The sequence below is a fragment of the Loxodonta africana genome, chromosome 5, assembly GCF_030014295.1.
Source record: "Loxodonta africana isolate mLoxAfr1 chromosome 5, mLoxAfr1.hap2, whole genome shotgun sequence".
In the NCBI taxonomy this organism is placed as follows: domain Eukaryota; kingdom Metazoa; phylum Chordata; class Mammalia; order Proboscidea; family Elephantidae; genus Loxodonta; species Loxodonta africana.
Window position 1 is genome coordinate 134,377,918 of NC_087346.1, and position 13,855 is coordinate 134,391,772.

General features: G+C 44.5%; 1 protein-coding gene across 9 annotated transcripts in view; it reads left to right on the top strand.

Annotated features, from left to right (window-relative positions):
* The window catches only part of SEL1L3 (SEL1L family member 3), a 144,449-nt gene that overhangs the window by 41,559 nt on the left and 89,035 nt on the right, over positions 1-13,855 (top strand). For all 9 annotated transcript variants that reach the window (XR_010322145.1, XM_064285989.1, XM_064285995.1 and 6 more), the window contains 3 exons: positions 5,663-5,795; positions 8,751-8,883; positions 11,283-11,423. Coding sequence is in view for 8 of the 9 variants with exons in the window: in XM_064285989.1 (XP_064142059.1) it covers positions 5,663-5,795; positions 8,751-8,883; positions 11,283-11,423 (407 nt within the window). In the remaining variant the exon portion in view is untranslated. The remainder of the gene's footprint in view (positions 1-5,662; positions 5,796-8,750; positions 8,884-11,282; positions 11,424-13,855) is intronic.

Below are 13,855 nucleotides of genomic sequence, written 5' to 3' on the forward strand. Positions count from 1 at the left end.
AGAGCCACTAAAAAACTTAATGATCAGGACAAATAAGATTTTAATGCAATATTAAAAAAAAAATAAAAATTAATGCAAAAAAACCCATGATGAACAAAATATCAAAATTTTTAATAAAGATGGGATCAATACGATGATATAAGATTCCAAAGATCAAGACTGGTTTTCAGGTATATACCAATTCAACCTCCCAGTTAAAGCATTGGAATGATCCTTTTCTTATTAATAGTGGCAGGCCCCAGACCTAAGAGTGCCCCTCACCACCACCTCAGCTGCTTTTCCCATGCTCCTGAGACCTCCCCCAACAAGAGAGCAACTAAAGAGTTAATGCTGTGCCCAGCAGGGGGCACCCAAAATTCTGCTCTGGCTGGTCTCTGTTCTAATGGTCAGTGACCCTGGGGCTCCCGTGGTTACCAGTTACCTTTGAGTCGATTGAGACTCATAGAGACCCCATGTGTGTCAGAATAGAACTATGCTCCATCGGGTTTTCAATGGCTTATTTTTTTTAGATTGCCAGGCCTTTCTTTTGAGGCACCAACATTTCTATTAGCAACTGAGCATGTTAGCTGCTCACACAACACAGAGACTCCTGGGGTTTCTGTGGCTAGGTATTTTGAATCTTGTCCTGCCAGGAACTCCATTTTCAGAGCAGGACAAGCCAGTGGTCTGAACGTGGAATACTTTTGCTTCACTGGTTATAGGTGATCCAAGGAAAGCCACTTAACCTTTTTTTATTTATTCTTGTAATGTAAGCATAGTGATAGCTGTTATCCCTCAAAGGCGGTACAGAAAGATCAATAATTAAGTGCTCAGGAGTGAAGTGGTACAGGTGAATGAAAAGCTGTCAGTAATACCAGGTGGCAAGCAATAACTGCGGACCCGTATACTGTTAGATTCATTCACTCACCTATCATTGATTCATTCATTCATCTGACATATTTATTGGGCATCCCAGAGCCATAGTGGAGGGGAGGGGGCAGAAGGGGCAAGTCCCAGGAGGCGCCAGACGAGATGCAGAATGATAATTCCCAGGTGCTACAAATACAAAAGGCACCTGACTGAGGAAGCAAGACAAGCACAGGGAAGGCATTTCTGCTGACATGTAGTATCAGCTATAGGGAGGTGGGGCGGAGGGGGGGAGGTGTGCAACTTAGAAATTGCCCCTGGGCCCTCGAATTGCATGGGGGGTACAATTTAGAGATTGCCCCTAGGCGCTCATTAGGCTCACTACGCCCCTGGAGAATGGTCTACACACTAGACAGAATGCTCTATGCTGGGAATAAAATGATAAACAAAAGGAATACAGCCTCTGCCTTCACGGAGCTGAAAAACCTAGTGGGGGAGACAGATATTAAACCAGTAAATTCACAAATTTAAAACTACAAAGCGGTGAACACTGTGAAGGATATGAATGAGTGACTTGAGAGAGAATTACAACGGGGTCAGAATTTAGATCAGATCATGGAGGATTTCTTTTGAGGAAGTGACATTTAAGATGAGAGGTACCACAGGGGTGGAGGAAGCAGCTAATTGGAGGCTGTAAGCTCTCCTACCGTGGAAACCTCAACCAAAAAAAAAAAAAAAAGAAAAGCCAAACCCATTGCTGTCTAGGTGATTCTGACTTACAGCGACCCTATAGGACAGATTAGAACTGCCCCATAGGGCTTTCAAAGAGTGGCTGGTGGATTTGAACTGCTGACCTTTTGGTTAGCAGCCAAGCTCTTAACCACTGGGCAACCAGGACTCCGATAGAGACCTCAAGCCAGAGTTATTTCCTGATCCTGAGTGAAGCTTGTTTACCAAAGTCTGCAATTCTTTCTAGCTACTGGTGCTCTGTAGTAATAATCCACGGCATTTTCCTATGTCCAGATAAGAGTAAAGATATTTTGCCAGCATGTCTGAGTCATTCAAAAGGAACCGGCTTGGACTTGGGAAGAGTCTAGCTCAGCTTTTTTGTCAGCGAAATTGATGGCCACCAACCAGGACGCAGTACAAGCGATCTTTTGCACCTCTGCAGACTTTTTGTTATTATTTTGTAGTTCTTTTTGTGCAGCCATTGAGAATGTTAGGGGAGAAATGTAGAAGCACCATTGTGGATGGAAAGCAATCTGAATAGATCTCTGCAGTTGGTTGATAGTAATGACAATTTAAGAATTGTCCAAGCTATTTAACAGTTAATTGAAAAATTCGGTTAAAGCAAAGGATCCATTAAAAAAAGATACTAACCTTAAAATTTCACTTTAATTATAAAATATAAATGCGCATTCATTTGCCAGTCTTTCGAGATAGGATCTTGCTTTGGGGTATGAATCCACTGACTGGAGTATGGATCCACTGATTAGAGATGAGTCAACCATGCCCAGTTTCAGTGTCTTCCAAGTGAAGAGGAAAAAAAGACACTTATAAAACAGTCAGAGCCCCAAATCCATCTAGATTTCTCCCGTTTTCTTTTTCCAACCTTTTTCAACTGGTTAAATGCCACAATAATTGAAGTTAATTTCTGAGTAATTAGTTAATTTAGGTTACTGAGTCTACCCCAAATATTCAACTGATAGAAAGGAAAACTCTTTGTTCCCTCACTCATTCCATAATATTTAATTCAGCGATATAATTGCAGTGACCATATAATTGGCCCTAACAGGTTTGGGCACAAACACATCTACCTCTTCCTAAGTGTACAACTCATGGGGTGGGAGCAGAAGTCCCATAGTGACTGCATTAATGTTAACAGCCTTAGCTAACAGTTATGACACCTACTATGTGCCAGGCACCGTTCTAACTGCTGTATTTATCTATTAATTCACTCAGTCCTCACCATAATTCTATAGAGTAGGTACTGTTATTATCTCCGTTTTAAAAATGAAGAGAATAAGACTCCAGCTTAATTGTTTTGGACACATCATCAGGAAAGACCAATAGGCAGCAAAGGACATCATGGTTGGTAAAGCGGAGGGTCAGAAAAAACCAGGGAACCCTCCATGAGATGGGTTGACACAAGAGCCACACCAATGGGCTCAAACATACCAACAATTATGAAGACAGCACAGGACTGGGCAGTGTTTTGTTCTGTTATACATAAGGTCGCGATGAGTCTGAGTTGACTCCATGGCGACTAACAATGAGGCTCCAGAGAGTAGCCTCCAGTCAGCAAGCCTCTAGCATGTTGTGGGCGTCAGTCAGTACATTTTGCAGAGGAGTGGGGACAGGGTAAACTTGGTTACGTGGGGTCTGTAAAGTAAACTTCTGCAGAAGCATTGCTTAGTATCCATCGAGTGTTGGGGGTATCTCAGGAGAGTTATTGGAATGGGTTGCCAAAGAAGGTTGTTCAAGTCTTTTGAAGGTCTCAGAAAATGGAAACAATTCATGACTCTTAAAGATAATAACTTTGTGGTCCCGCCTGAAGAAAAAGGGGACAAGAGCATCATCTTTCAAGCCTGAGATTCTAAAAAGCATAGCACCAGGAGACGAAGTATTCCTTTTCCATTTTTGTTGCACTGGTGCAAAACTAACTTCTAGGTGGAGTCACTGGGTGGTGCAGAGGTTAATGTGCTTGGCTGCGCACTAAAAATTTGGAGATTCAAGTCCACCCAGAGGCCTCTCGGAAGAGAGGCCTGGCAGTCTTCTTCCCCCCCCCCAAAATCAGCCATTGAAAACCCTACGTAGCACAGTTCTATTCTGACACACATGGGGTCCATGAGTTGGAGTCAGCTCTACGACAATTTTTTTTTTCTAAATCCCTAACTGTTCACTCTTGCCATCAGCTGATGTTGTCTTCACTCTTTCACGTTTCCTCTGCAGCCAGGTGCATCTGTGAGGGGTCGGGTTGTCTGCCAACAGAAAGCCCATCTCCTCTCCTGCAATACTCCTTTGCCTGGTTTTTCTGATCCAACTGGTGGTATTTGGGTTTGTCGCCTGTCCACATCACCCTGGCTCCTCACACCCATGCCCCTCCGGGCTCCTGGCAGCCTGCCTGGTGGTTTGTGTTCCTTCCTTGTGCTCCCATCTGCCCTCTATGCTCCCAGGCTCTTTCCTCTTTGCCTGGCTTCTCACATGATGCCTGTCTTGACCTCCCACTCCTGTTTCCATATGTTCTGTTCTCACCTGCCCATCCATTTCTAGTTTAATTTTCAAACTTTTAAATGCACATGGTTTTAAAAAAGGAAAATGAAATGAAAAGGTATACAGTTAAATGTCTTGCTTCTAGCTCTGCCTCCATTCACCCTACTCCCTCCTCCCACCTCATGGGGAAATATATTTGTTAGTTTCTTGTGTATACTTTCAGAGTTTCTTTACACAAATACAAAACAGTGGTTCTCCCCTTTCTTAGATAAAAGTTATACTCCCTGTTTTGCATTTTGCTTTTTTCACTTAGCAATATATTTTGAATATGTCTCCAGATGAGTGCACAAAGCCCTTTGTTCCCTTTTTAAGCTGCATGGTGAAAAAGCTCACACCCAGGAGCCAGCAGATGGATGGTCCCGTCCTCATGGACGGACCCCCAGGGTCTTACAGTCTTTGGTGAATAGAAACAAGGCCGCGAGGAACAACTTTGTACGTTTGGTACATGCTAGCTGATTTTTTCCTTCGTTTCCTTTCTGATCCTTCATGTCCTTCAGGACGATGTGGACTCCTAACATATCACCTGTGTTGACCTCTCGTCTTTGGCCAAGCCCTTAGGCCTTGCTAGCCTCTTCCTCCTTAACTCTGAATTCACCATTTGCCTCAGTCTTTATCTAATAGGATGTTTTTAGTTCCCCAACCCCTACCCCGTCACAGTCACAGAGTATTCATTAAGTTTTTAATTTTTCCTTTAAGAGCAAAATATTTGCACCTAAGACCAACAATTGCAAATAATTTCAGTGGTTACAAATAACATCAATAATAATAAGAGCCAGCACATATTCAGTGTTTACTGTGGGATGGACACTCTTTTATATGCCTTGAAACCAGTTGCCATGGTGTTGAATCCAACTCACGGAGACCCCTTGTGTGTCAGAGTACAACTGTGCTCCATAAGGCTTTCAAGGTTGTGACCTTTTGGAAGCGGATGACCAGGCTGTTCTTCTGAGGCTTCTCTGGGTGGACTTGAAGTCCAATCTTTTGTTTAGCAGCTGAGTACATTAACCATTGTGCCACCCAGGGACTCCTCTAGATGCATTACATCTTACCATTTCACTTAATCCTCTTAACCACCCTATAAGGAAGGAACTGACATTTTACAGGAGTCTGGGTGGTGGAAACAGTTGTGTGCTCAGCTGCTAACTGAAAGGTTCAAGTCTACCTAGAGGTGCCTTGGAAGAAAGGCCTGGTGATCCAATTCAGAAAAATCCAGCCATTGAAAACCCTATGGAGCACAATTCTACTCTAACACACCTGAGGTTGCCTGAAGTTGGAGTCAACTGCAACCACTTCTTTTTTTTTTTTTTTTAATTGTTTTACAAACGAGAAAGCTCAGCCCCAGAGAGGCTAAGTAACTAGTCCAAATGGTCACACTGGTAAGTTGCGGTTGGGTTCTTCCCCCAAGTCTGCCTGACCCCACAGTGGTCTCACGTGCTGCTAGAACCCAGAGGGAAGGGCTTGTGGAAATCTGGGGTAAGTCAAGGAGGGTCAGTGCAAGGGTCCCTTTGTTAGAGCCCTCCTCATCCTTTGTGTTCTTCTCTAGCTTCCGGGAGGATTTCCATTACAATGATACTGCTGGCTACTTCATTATTGGAGGGAGCAGGTATGTGGCTGGCATCCAAGGGTTTTTTGGCCCTCTGAAGTACTACCGCCTCCGCACTCTGGACCCTGACCAGGTGAGCCCGGGGGGACCAAGGAGAAGTTTGCGGGCACTTGCGGGTGATGGGCATATGACTCAGCGCGGTGTAATCCCTAGTAAACAAAAGATTTACCCCAGCCAGAGTGCGCATGGGCTGTCACCAAACATAATTAATATTGAGGCTTTTCCCCAGCAAATGTGATAATAGATTTCTGTTAACGCTGGGTTCATTTAGTACCCATAAAATGGAACCCATTTACTTCCTCTGTTTTAATAACTACTAGCTTAATTATAGAGTAGATTTTTATCAGGCTGTTGCCTATCCAGTGATTAAACTAATGAAAGGAGCGAATGGTAGTTATTTGGCAAAGCTTCTTTTATGTGCTTTTATTTAAAGTATCAGAAGAGACGATGCTCCAGCAAATTAAAACCTTGGTTCTGTTTGCTGCTCTCTTCAGAAACACAGGCTTGCGACTCACGCTGGGGTAGGCTGGCCACAGGTGTGGAGATCGCAGAGGACTTTGTGTCCAGAACTGTCGTGGTGCACAGTGCCTATCAAATCCCAAACCCACGCACGCGTGGAATTGCCCAGCTCACCAGGCCACCTCCAGCTGTGCTGAGGGAAGAGCGAGAGGTTTCCCCAGAATGGAGCCCTCATAGCGGTTGTTTTCTCTGCCTTGGAAAGGAGGGCAGGAACCCTGCCTGATACCTGAAAGAGGAACATTCTTTCATTTCCTTTGACCCTGTAGGGTTTGCTCTGGGAAACGTAGGAGTTATGAGGTAAAAGTTATAATTATGATAAGTGGGGACCCCCTGCTCCCCATGAGTGACATCCTAGAGCCCCTATTGAGAAGCCTCTATGAAAAGGAAAAACAATGAAATTCACTTATTCATTTGTGCAACAAATATGTATTGAGCACCTAGTATGTGCCAGGGTCTGTGCTAGGTGCTGAGATGACCAACAGAAATAAGACGGTGGCTTTCAAACTTTGTCTTTAAAGTGGTCCACAATAAGAAATTTATTTCACATCATGACCAGTACATACAAATGGGTATCTATAGATAGATAAATAGATAGATATACACATACATATGTACTGTATATAACACAAAAGAGAAACAAAATTTTTACTAAGAACACATAGCTTTGCTATGTTCAATGCATTCTGATAGCTGGTGTTCTACTTTATATATATGTACGTATATTATATGTTGTTAGGTGCCATTGAGTCAGTTCTGACTCATAGCGACTCTATGTACTCTGTATAACAGAACAAAACACTGCCATGTCCTACACCATCCTCACTATCGTTGCTATGTTCGAGCCCATTTGTTGCAGCCACTGTGTCAATCCATCTTGTTGAGGGTCTTCCTCTTTTTTGTTGACCCTCTACTTTACCAAATGTGATGTCCTTCTCCAAGGATTGGTCCCTCGTGATACGATATCATGTCCAAAGTACGTAAGGCAAAGTCTTGCCATCATTGCGTCTAAGGAGCATTCTGGCTGTACTCCTTCCAGGGCAGATTTGTTCATTCTTCTGGCAGTCCATGGTATATTCAATATTCTTTGCCAAAACCATAATTCAAAAACGTCAATTCTTCAGTCTTCTTTATTCATCATCTAGCTTTTGCAAGCATATGAGGCAATTGAAAACACCATGGCTTAGGTCAGGCACATCTTAGTCCTTAAAGTGACATTTTTGCTTTTTAACATTTCAAAGAGCTCTTTTGCAGCAGACTTGTCCAATGTGATACGTCTTTTGATTTCTTTACTGCTGCTTCCATGGGTGCTGATTATGGATCCGAGTAATATGAAATCCTTGACAACTTCCGTATTTTCTGTTTATCATGATGTTGCTTATTGATCCAGTTGGGTGATTTTTGTTTTTTTTATGTTGAGGTGTTATCCATACTAAAGGTTGTAGTCTTTGGTCTTCATCAGTAAGTGTTTCAAGTCCTCTTCACTTTCAGCAAGGAAGGTTGTGTCATCCGCATAACACAGGTTGTCTATGAATCTTCCTGCAATACTGATGGTGCGTTCTTCATACACACACACACACACATATCCTCCTGCTGAAATAATTTCATGACTCTAAAGGGTCAAAACCTACATGTTGTAAATCACTGAGTTAAGATAGGCTGCAGTTCTTGAGGAACTCCCGTTCTGTCTCTTAAACAAATAAGTCGTAAAAGACTACCTCACGTGCTTTAGTTCAGATTTGAGCACAGTATTTGAGAGCACGAGGTGGAACGTCTGCATTGGCTGAAAAGCGAACGTAGGGTGGACTGTTAGGGACAGCTGCCCTCAAGCAGCAACCTTCGATCTGGCTCTGGGAGTTTGAGTAGGAGCCTGCCATGCAGAAGGAAATGGGAGGAGGCTTCCTAGACAGCAAGGACACACGGGTAGACTTGGCGTCACTTGGTGGGAGCTGAGGGGAGGAAAGAATGTGATTTTCTAGGGTTAGCATGGAACAGAGGAACAGAAGAGGCTGGAGGCCTGGTCTCTGGGAAATCCTGACACTTCAGGGGCTCTGCAGACAAAATGGGTGGCACAAAACTTGGGTGGCACAAACGGTTAATCGCTCAGCTAGTAACTGAAAGGTCAAAGGTTTGAATCCAACCAAAGGCTTCTCGGAGGAAAGTCTAGGCAATCTACTTCGGAAAGATCACAGGCATTGAAAACTCTGGAGCTCCGTTCTGCTCTGAAACACATGCGGTTGCCGTGAGTCGGAATCGACTTGGTGGCAGCTGGAGATGGTGGTATGCAGACAAGATGCCACAGAGGGAAGCTGGAAGGGGAAGCAGTCAGAGCCAGCGTGTCCTTGATTTAATGCTAATGCCCTTGTTTTTGAAAATCCAGAGTGGATCATATGTGTGCCAGCAAGCCACTGGTGACATCAATAGAGGCATGAAATCAATTGGAACACATCCCTATAGGTATCGATGGGTGTCTGGTGACAATTGTTCATTCGATTTTCTTGTCTTTTTGTAGATTTTTAATCCTCTCCTTGAGAAGCAACTTGCCGAACAAATCAAATTATATTATGAAAGGTGTGCTGAGATTCAAGAAATAGTGTCTGTGTATGCATCCATGGTGCAGCAAGGTGGCGTGAGGCAAGAGGCATGTAAGTATTGAGGCTCAGGGGAGCAGTGATAGCCCTGTGCATTTGTACTAACACGTTTGGCTTCTTTCTAACAGGATTAGCATAAAATATATATGACTTGGCTCAGACTTCCAGGGGTACAACTGTAACCCCCACAGGTGGGTGCGATGAAAGTGCACATTTCACCTGGGACTCCAAGGAGACCAGCCACAGCCAAGCAGGACCAAAATCGTTCTCATAGCGTCCACCGTATGCCATTTAGCTTAAGGATGCAATGAAAGAGGGATTTGGAGCCTCATGCTGCATTATTCCCATCCATAAGAATGCCAGGCCAGTCTCAGAATATAAAAATGAATTGGAAAATAAATTAATCATTAGAAATATTTCTCCGTCGGTGCACTTTCATCTTGGGCCATTAATATCTGAGTATTAGCTTTTAGAAATGTTGAATGATGACTTTGTCATTTGGGGTTTGGCTTTATTTTTTAAATCCTTGAAATCGACTCATTTTAGAAGGCATTGGTAATTTTCTGTAGACAGAATGAATTTCAAAGAGACCGCTTTCATGCTTGCTCATATTTGCAAGGATATCCTTTCACCTGTACAGGTGTTTATAAGCATAAAACTTGGTCTTGTCTTTGTCTGCCAATGTTCCAGCTTGGATCTAAAAAACAAAAACCAAACCCATTGCCATGGAGTCGATTTTGACTCATCAAGACCCTATAGGACAGGGTAGAACTGCGCCATAAGGTTTCCAGGGAACGGCTAGTGGATTTGAACTGCCGACCATTTGGTTAGCAGCCAAGCTCTTAACCACTGCGCCACCAAGATTACAGCTTGGATCTTATAAATTTCTCTGTGCTGTAGAAGTGTTTGTTTGATAGGGTAGCACTAGAGTAGTTCCATATGTTTCTTCTGAAGAGAAATTCCTGTGGTGCTTTTGCCATCAGCAAAAGCAAATGGAATATTTCAGCCCTGCCCACACATCTCCAGAGCTCCACTTCTCATCCCAAGCCGTGGAGGGATGGCTGCGTCCTGAACATACCCCAGTGCAATAGGGTTCACGTAAAGTGATCCCAGATAGTGATTAGACATGGTGATATGTGAGTGTGGAAAGACAGTACTTCTGCAATTCAATATAAGAATAGGCTACACAGGTCCCCAGCTGCTGCTCTTCCCACTGAATCATCCAGAAAAAATGATGCTGTCAGAAGAGGGGGAAGATATAGAGGAACAGCAATATCCCAAACAGGAAGGAAACGGATTTTGGTAACTGATGTAATATCAGGAGAGAGACACTGAGTCGGAGGGCCAGCCTTGCATGCTGATCTCTGTGGTGGCATCAGGAAGATTTTCCCCATATCTTCTATGGCCCTGCCTCCCTGGGGTCCTTGCGCTTTGCTCCTCCATTCACGCTGCCAAAAAAAATGGCCTAGATATTGGCCTCCTGGGGACCAGTCTGAGGCCAGCTGCTCATTCCGTAGAATTATTCAACAGCCATCAGCAACTTTGGCAAATTTCCCTTGGACTTGGCTCTGAATTTGTGACCTCGAGGCAGAGGCAACATAGCCAACTTCAAATCCCTAAAGCACCCAAACCAACATCCAGAAATGTTAAGTCTGACCTCTATTTCTAGTTTTTCTAAGAAAGAATGGATTTACAGAGTAGAGGATTTCACTCTCCCAAAGGGTGTGGAGCCCTGGTGGTGCAGTGGTTAAGAGATCGGCAGCTAACCAAAAGGTTGGCAGTCCAAATCCACCAGCCACTCCTTGGAAACCCTACAGGGCAGTTCCAGTCTGTCCTATAGGGTTGCTATGAGTTGAAATAGACTTGACAGCAAGGGATTTGGTTTGTTTCTCTTTTTTTTTTCAGTAAAGGGTGTGGAAAACCAGTTACTGTCGAGTTGACTCCCAACTTACAGTGACCCCATGTGTGTCAGACTAGAACTGTGCTCTGTAGGATTTTCAATGACTGAGTTTTTGGAAGCAGACTGCCAGGTCTTGCTTCCAAGGTGCCCATGGGTGAACTTAAACTGCTAACCTTTCCGTTAGCAGCCAAATGCATTCACATTTTCCATGCAGAAGACCCAAATTTGACTCCCAGCCAATGCATCTCAGGTGCAGCCACCACCTGTCTGTCAGTGGAGGCTTGCATGGTGCTATGATGCTGAACAAGTTTCAGTGGAGCTTCCAGACTAAGACAGACTAGGAAGAAAGGCCTGGCAACCTACTTCTGAAATTCAGCCAGTGAAACCATGTAGATCACAAAGGTCTGATCTTCAGCTGATCATGGGGATGACACAGGACTGAGCAGTGTTTTTTCCCGCTGTGCGTGGGGTTACCTTGACCAGGGGGCTGACTTGACAGCAGCTAACGACAACAACAAAAGGTATGGTTTCTCGTGCTTCCCTTTCTGTGTAGGTGACCCATGGAACTCCTACTTGGACCTGAAGCGCAGGTACGGGAGCCCCTCAACGTGCAGAGCCTTTCCCTGGGAGAAGGAGCTGAAAGACAAACACCCCAGCTTGTTCCAGGCCTTGATGGAGATGGACTTGTTGACTGGTAAGTGAGTTTTTGCCTCAGCTTTTGAATCCTGGTTAGAAATGCCCCGTTTTTGGTGTTTCATTCACCCTCCTTGGTGATTTATGCCTCAAATTTATTTTTAACCCCGGCATTCTAGTTTAATTTCGGATTTAAATTCTGCCTTTGTATGCCCACAGCTCTCAATATATCTGTGCACATTTCTAATACTAAATACATAAATTTTAATTTAGGAATCACTCAAGCAATTATTTAAAGCAAAGGTCACAAATGGACAGCTTCAGCCAGATCTGGCCTCCAAATGTGGGTGATTTCAACATACGTTGTTGTAGATTTAAAAAAAAAAGTAGTTATCAGAACTTGAAAATATGTATTAAAATGTAAATTTCTAGCTTTTCTTGAAAAGTCCAAAGAGCTGGCCACCCTGGGTCTGATTCCTACATGGCCGCAGTCCCTGGAGGCTAGTTGGGGCGCCGGCACGCACTGTTCATCCCCAGCACCTCCCCTCCCTGTTTGATCACCTCCAACTTCATAAGGAGCCCTGGTGGCACAACCGTTAACTGCTCAGCTGCGAACCAAAAGGTTGGCCATTTGAACCCATCCAGGGGCTCTGTGGGCGAAAGACCTGGCAATCTGCTCCCGTAAACATTACAGCTTAGAAAACTCAATGGCAAAGTTCTACTCTGCCACATGGGGTAGCTATGGGTTGAAAATTGACTGGACGGCACCTAGGAACAACAACTTCATTCATGTATGTAACTTGCTGGGATTCCTTTGGCATTTGAACTTGGGATCCCTTTGGCATTTGAACTTGAGAGCCCTGACTTGAAGCAGACTTTAAGCATCGTCTCAGGAGCCTCCATATACTCCCCCAAATGCTGCCAGCTCCTAGTTAGGTCCATCACGATTTGGGTTTGCTTAGTAGTTAGTACATACTGTCAGGCCACAGGAGATCTTAAAGCCATGCCTGTTAGGAAGAAGAGACGCTGGAGATGTTCCACTAGGGGAAGGAGCTACTAAGGGGGACACGATAACTATGGTGCAGGCAACTCCTGGTACAGAACCAGACCCTTGAGTAGGGGCGATGCAGTAACTGACTTCTACTTTGCATAAGAACTCCCCAAGAATGGCAGAGTCCAGCAGAATAGACCTCCTTTGCAGACAGTGGCCTTCTGATGCTGGAACAATTCAAGCCATACAGGGTATTTCATCTTTCCTTCATTTGATGCCTGCTCAGGGACTGCTCAGGGACTGCTCAGTTTCTTGGCTAGACTTCGGAGATCAGTGAAATAACACAAAGTCCCTGCCCTTGAGGGACAGACTTGAAAACAAAGAAAAACAGTGATGCGTTTTATCAAGTTGAGGGTCAACTTGGAGCTGCTCCGGAGTGAACAAAGTGGATTTTTGAAATTCTTGCATTAGTTTCAAGGTTCCTGGGTGGTGCAAGTGGTTTGCACTCAGCTGCTAAACGAAAGGTTAGTGGTTCAAATCCAGCCAATGGTGCCACAGAAGAAAGATCTGGCAATCTATTTCTGTAATTTTACAACCTCTGAAAACCCTGTGGAGTGCAATTCTACCCTGACACATGTGGGGTCACCATGAGTTGGAATTGAGTTGATGGCAATGGGTATGATTTTGCTTTTTCATTAGCTGAATTTCTTATAGAGAGATTGTGAGGCATTTTAATAAAGGCCTGTAGAAGTGTATAGTGGAGGCACAGAGAAGCAGGTGATCAGTTCTACCTGGAGGAGAGGGCACTAAGGGAAGGCTTCCTGGAGGAGGTGATGCTGGGGCTTATTTGGCAAACACCTGTGACCTTTATTGCAGATCTAGTAGAGGCAGAAAAGTGGGAACAACACAGAAAGTTTAATGAAGTGCAAGGGTTTGGTAGGCAGGGGAAGGCCTGTTGTTGTGTGCCATTGAGTTGATTCTGACTCACAGCAAGCCTATAGGACAGAGTAGAACTGCCCCATAGGGTTTCCAAGATTGTCACATCTTTCTCCCTCGGAGTGGCTGGGTTTGAACCGCCGACCTTTCAGTTAGCAGTCAAGTACTTAACCATTATGCAACCAGGGCTCCTGGGGAGGGCCTAGAGAGCGATGATTCCAGCTACAGTCCAAAGTCCAACACAAGAGTTTGGGCTTTACCTTGCAGATGACGAGGGCTTCAGGCAGGGGGTAGAGACATGGTTGGATTTGAGGTCACTCTGGCAGAAGTGGGGGGTGGGAATTAGAGATGTGTGGAGTTGGAAGCAGTGAGACCCCTGGGAGCTCACTGCGCTGGGCCAGGGAGGAGAAGACGCTAGCCTGCGGTGATGGAGTTGGAGTGAAAGGACGCAAAGAGGTTGACTAAAGGACTGTGTGGCTTCTTGGATGTAGCAAGCAGGACAGGGAGCCATGTTGTGTCACTGGACAAGCACAGCCTCTGAAGCTAGGAGGCCTGGTTCCAATTTT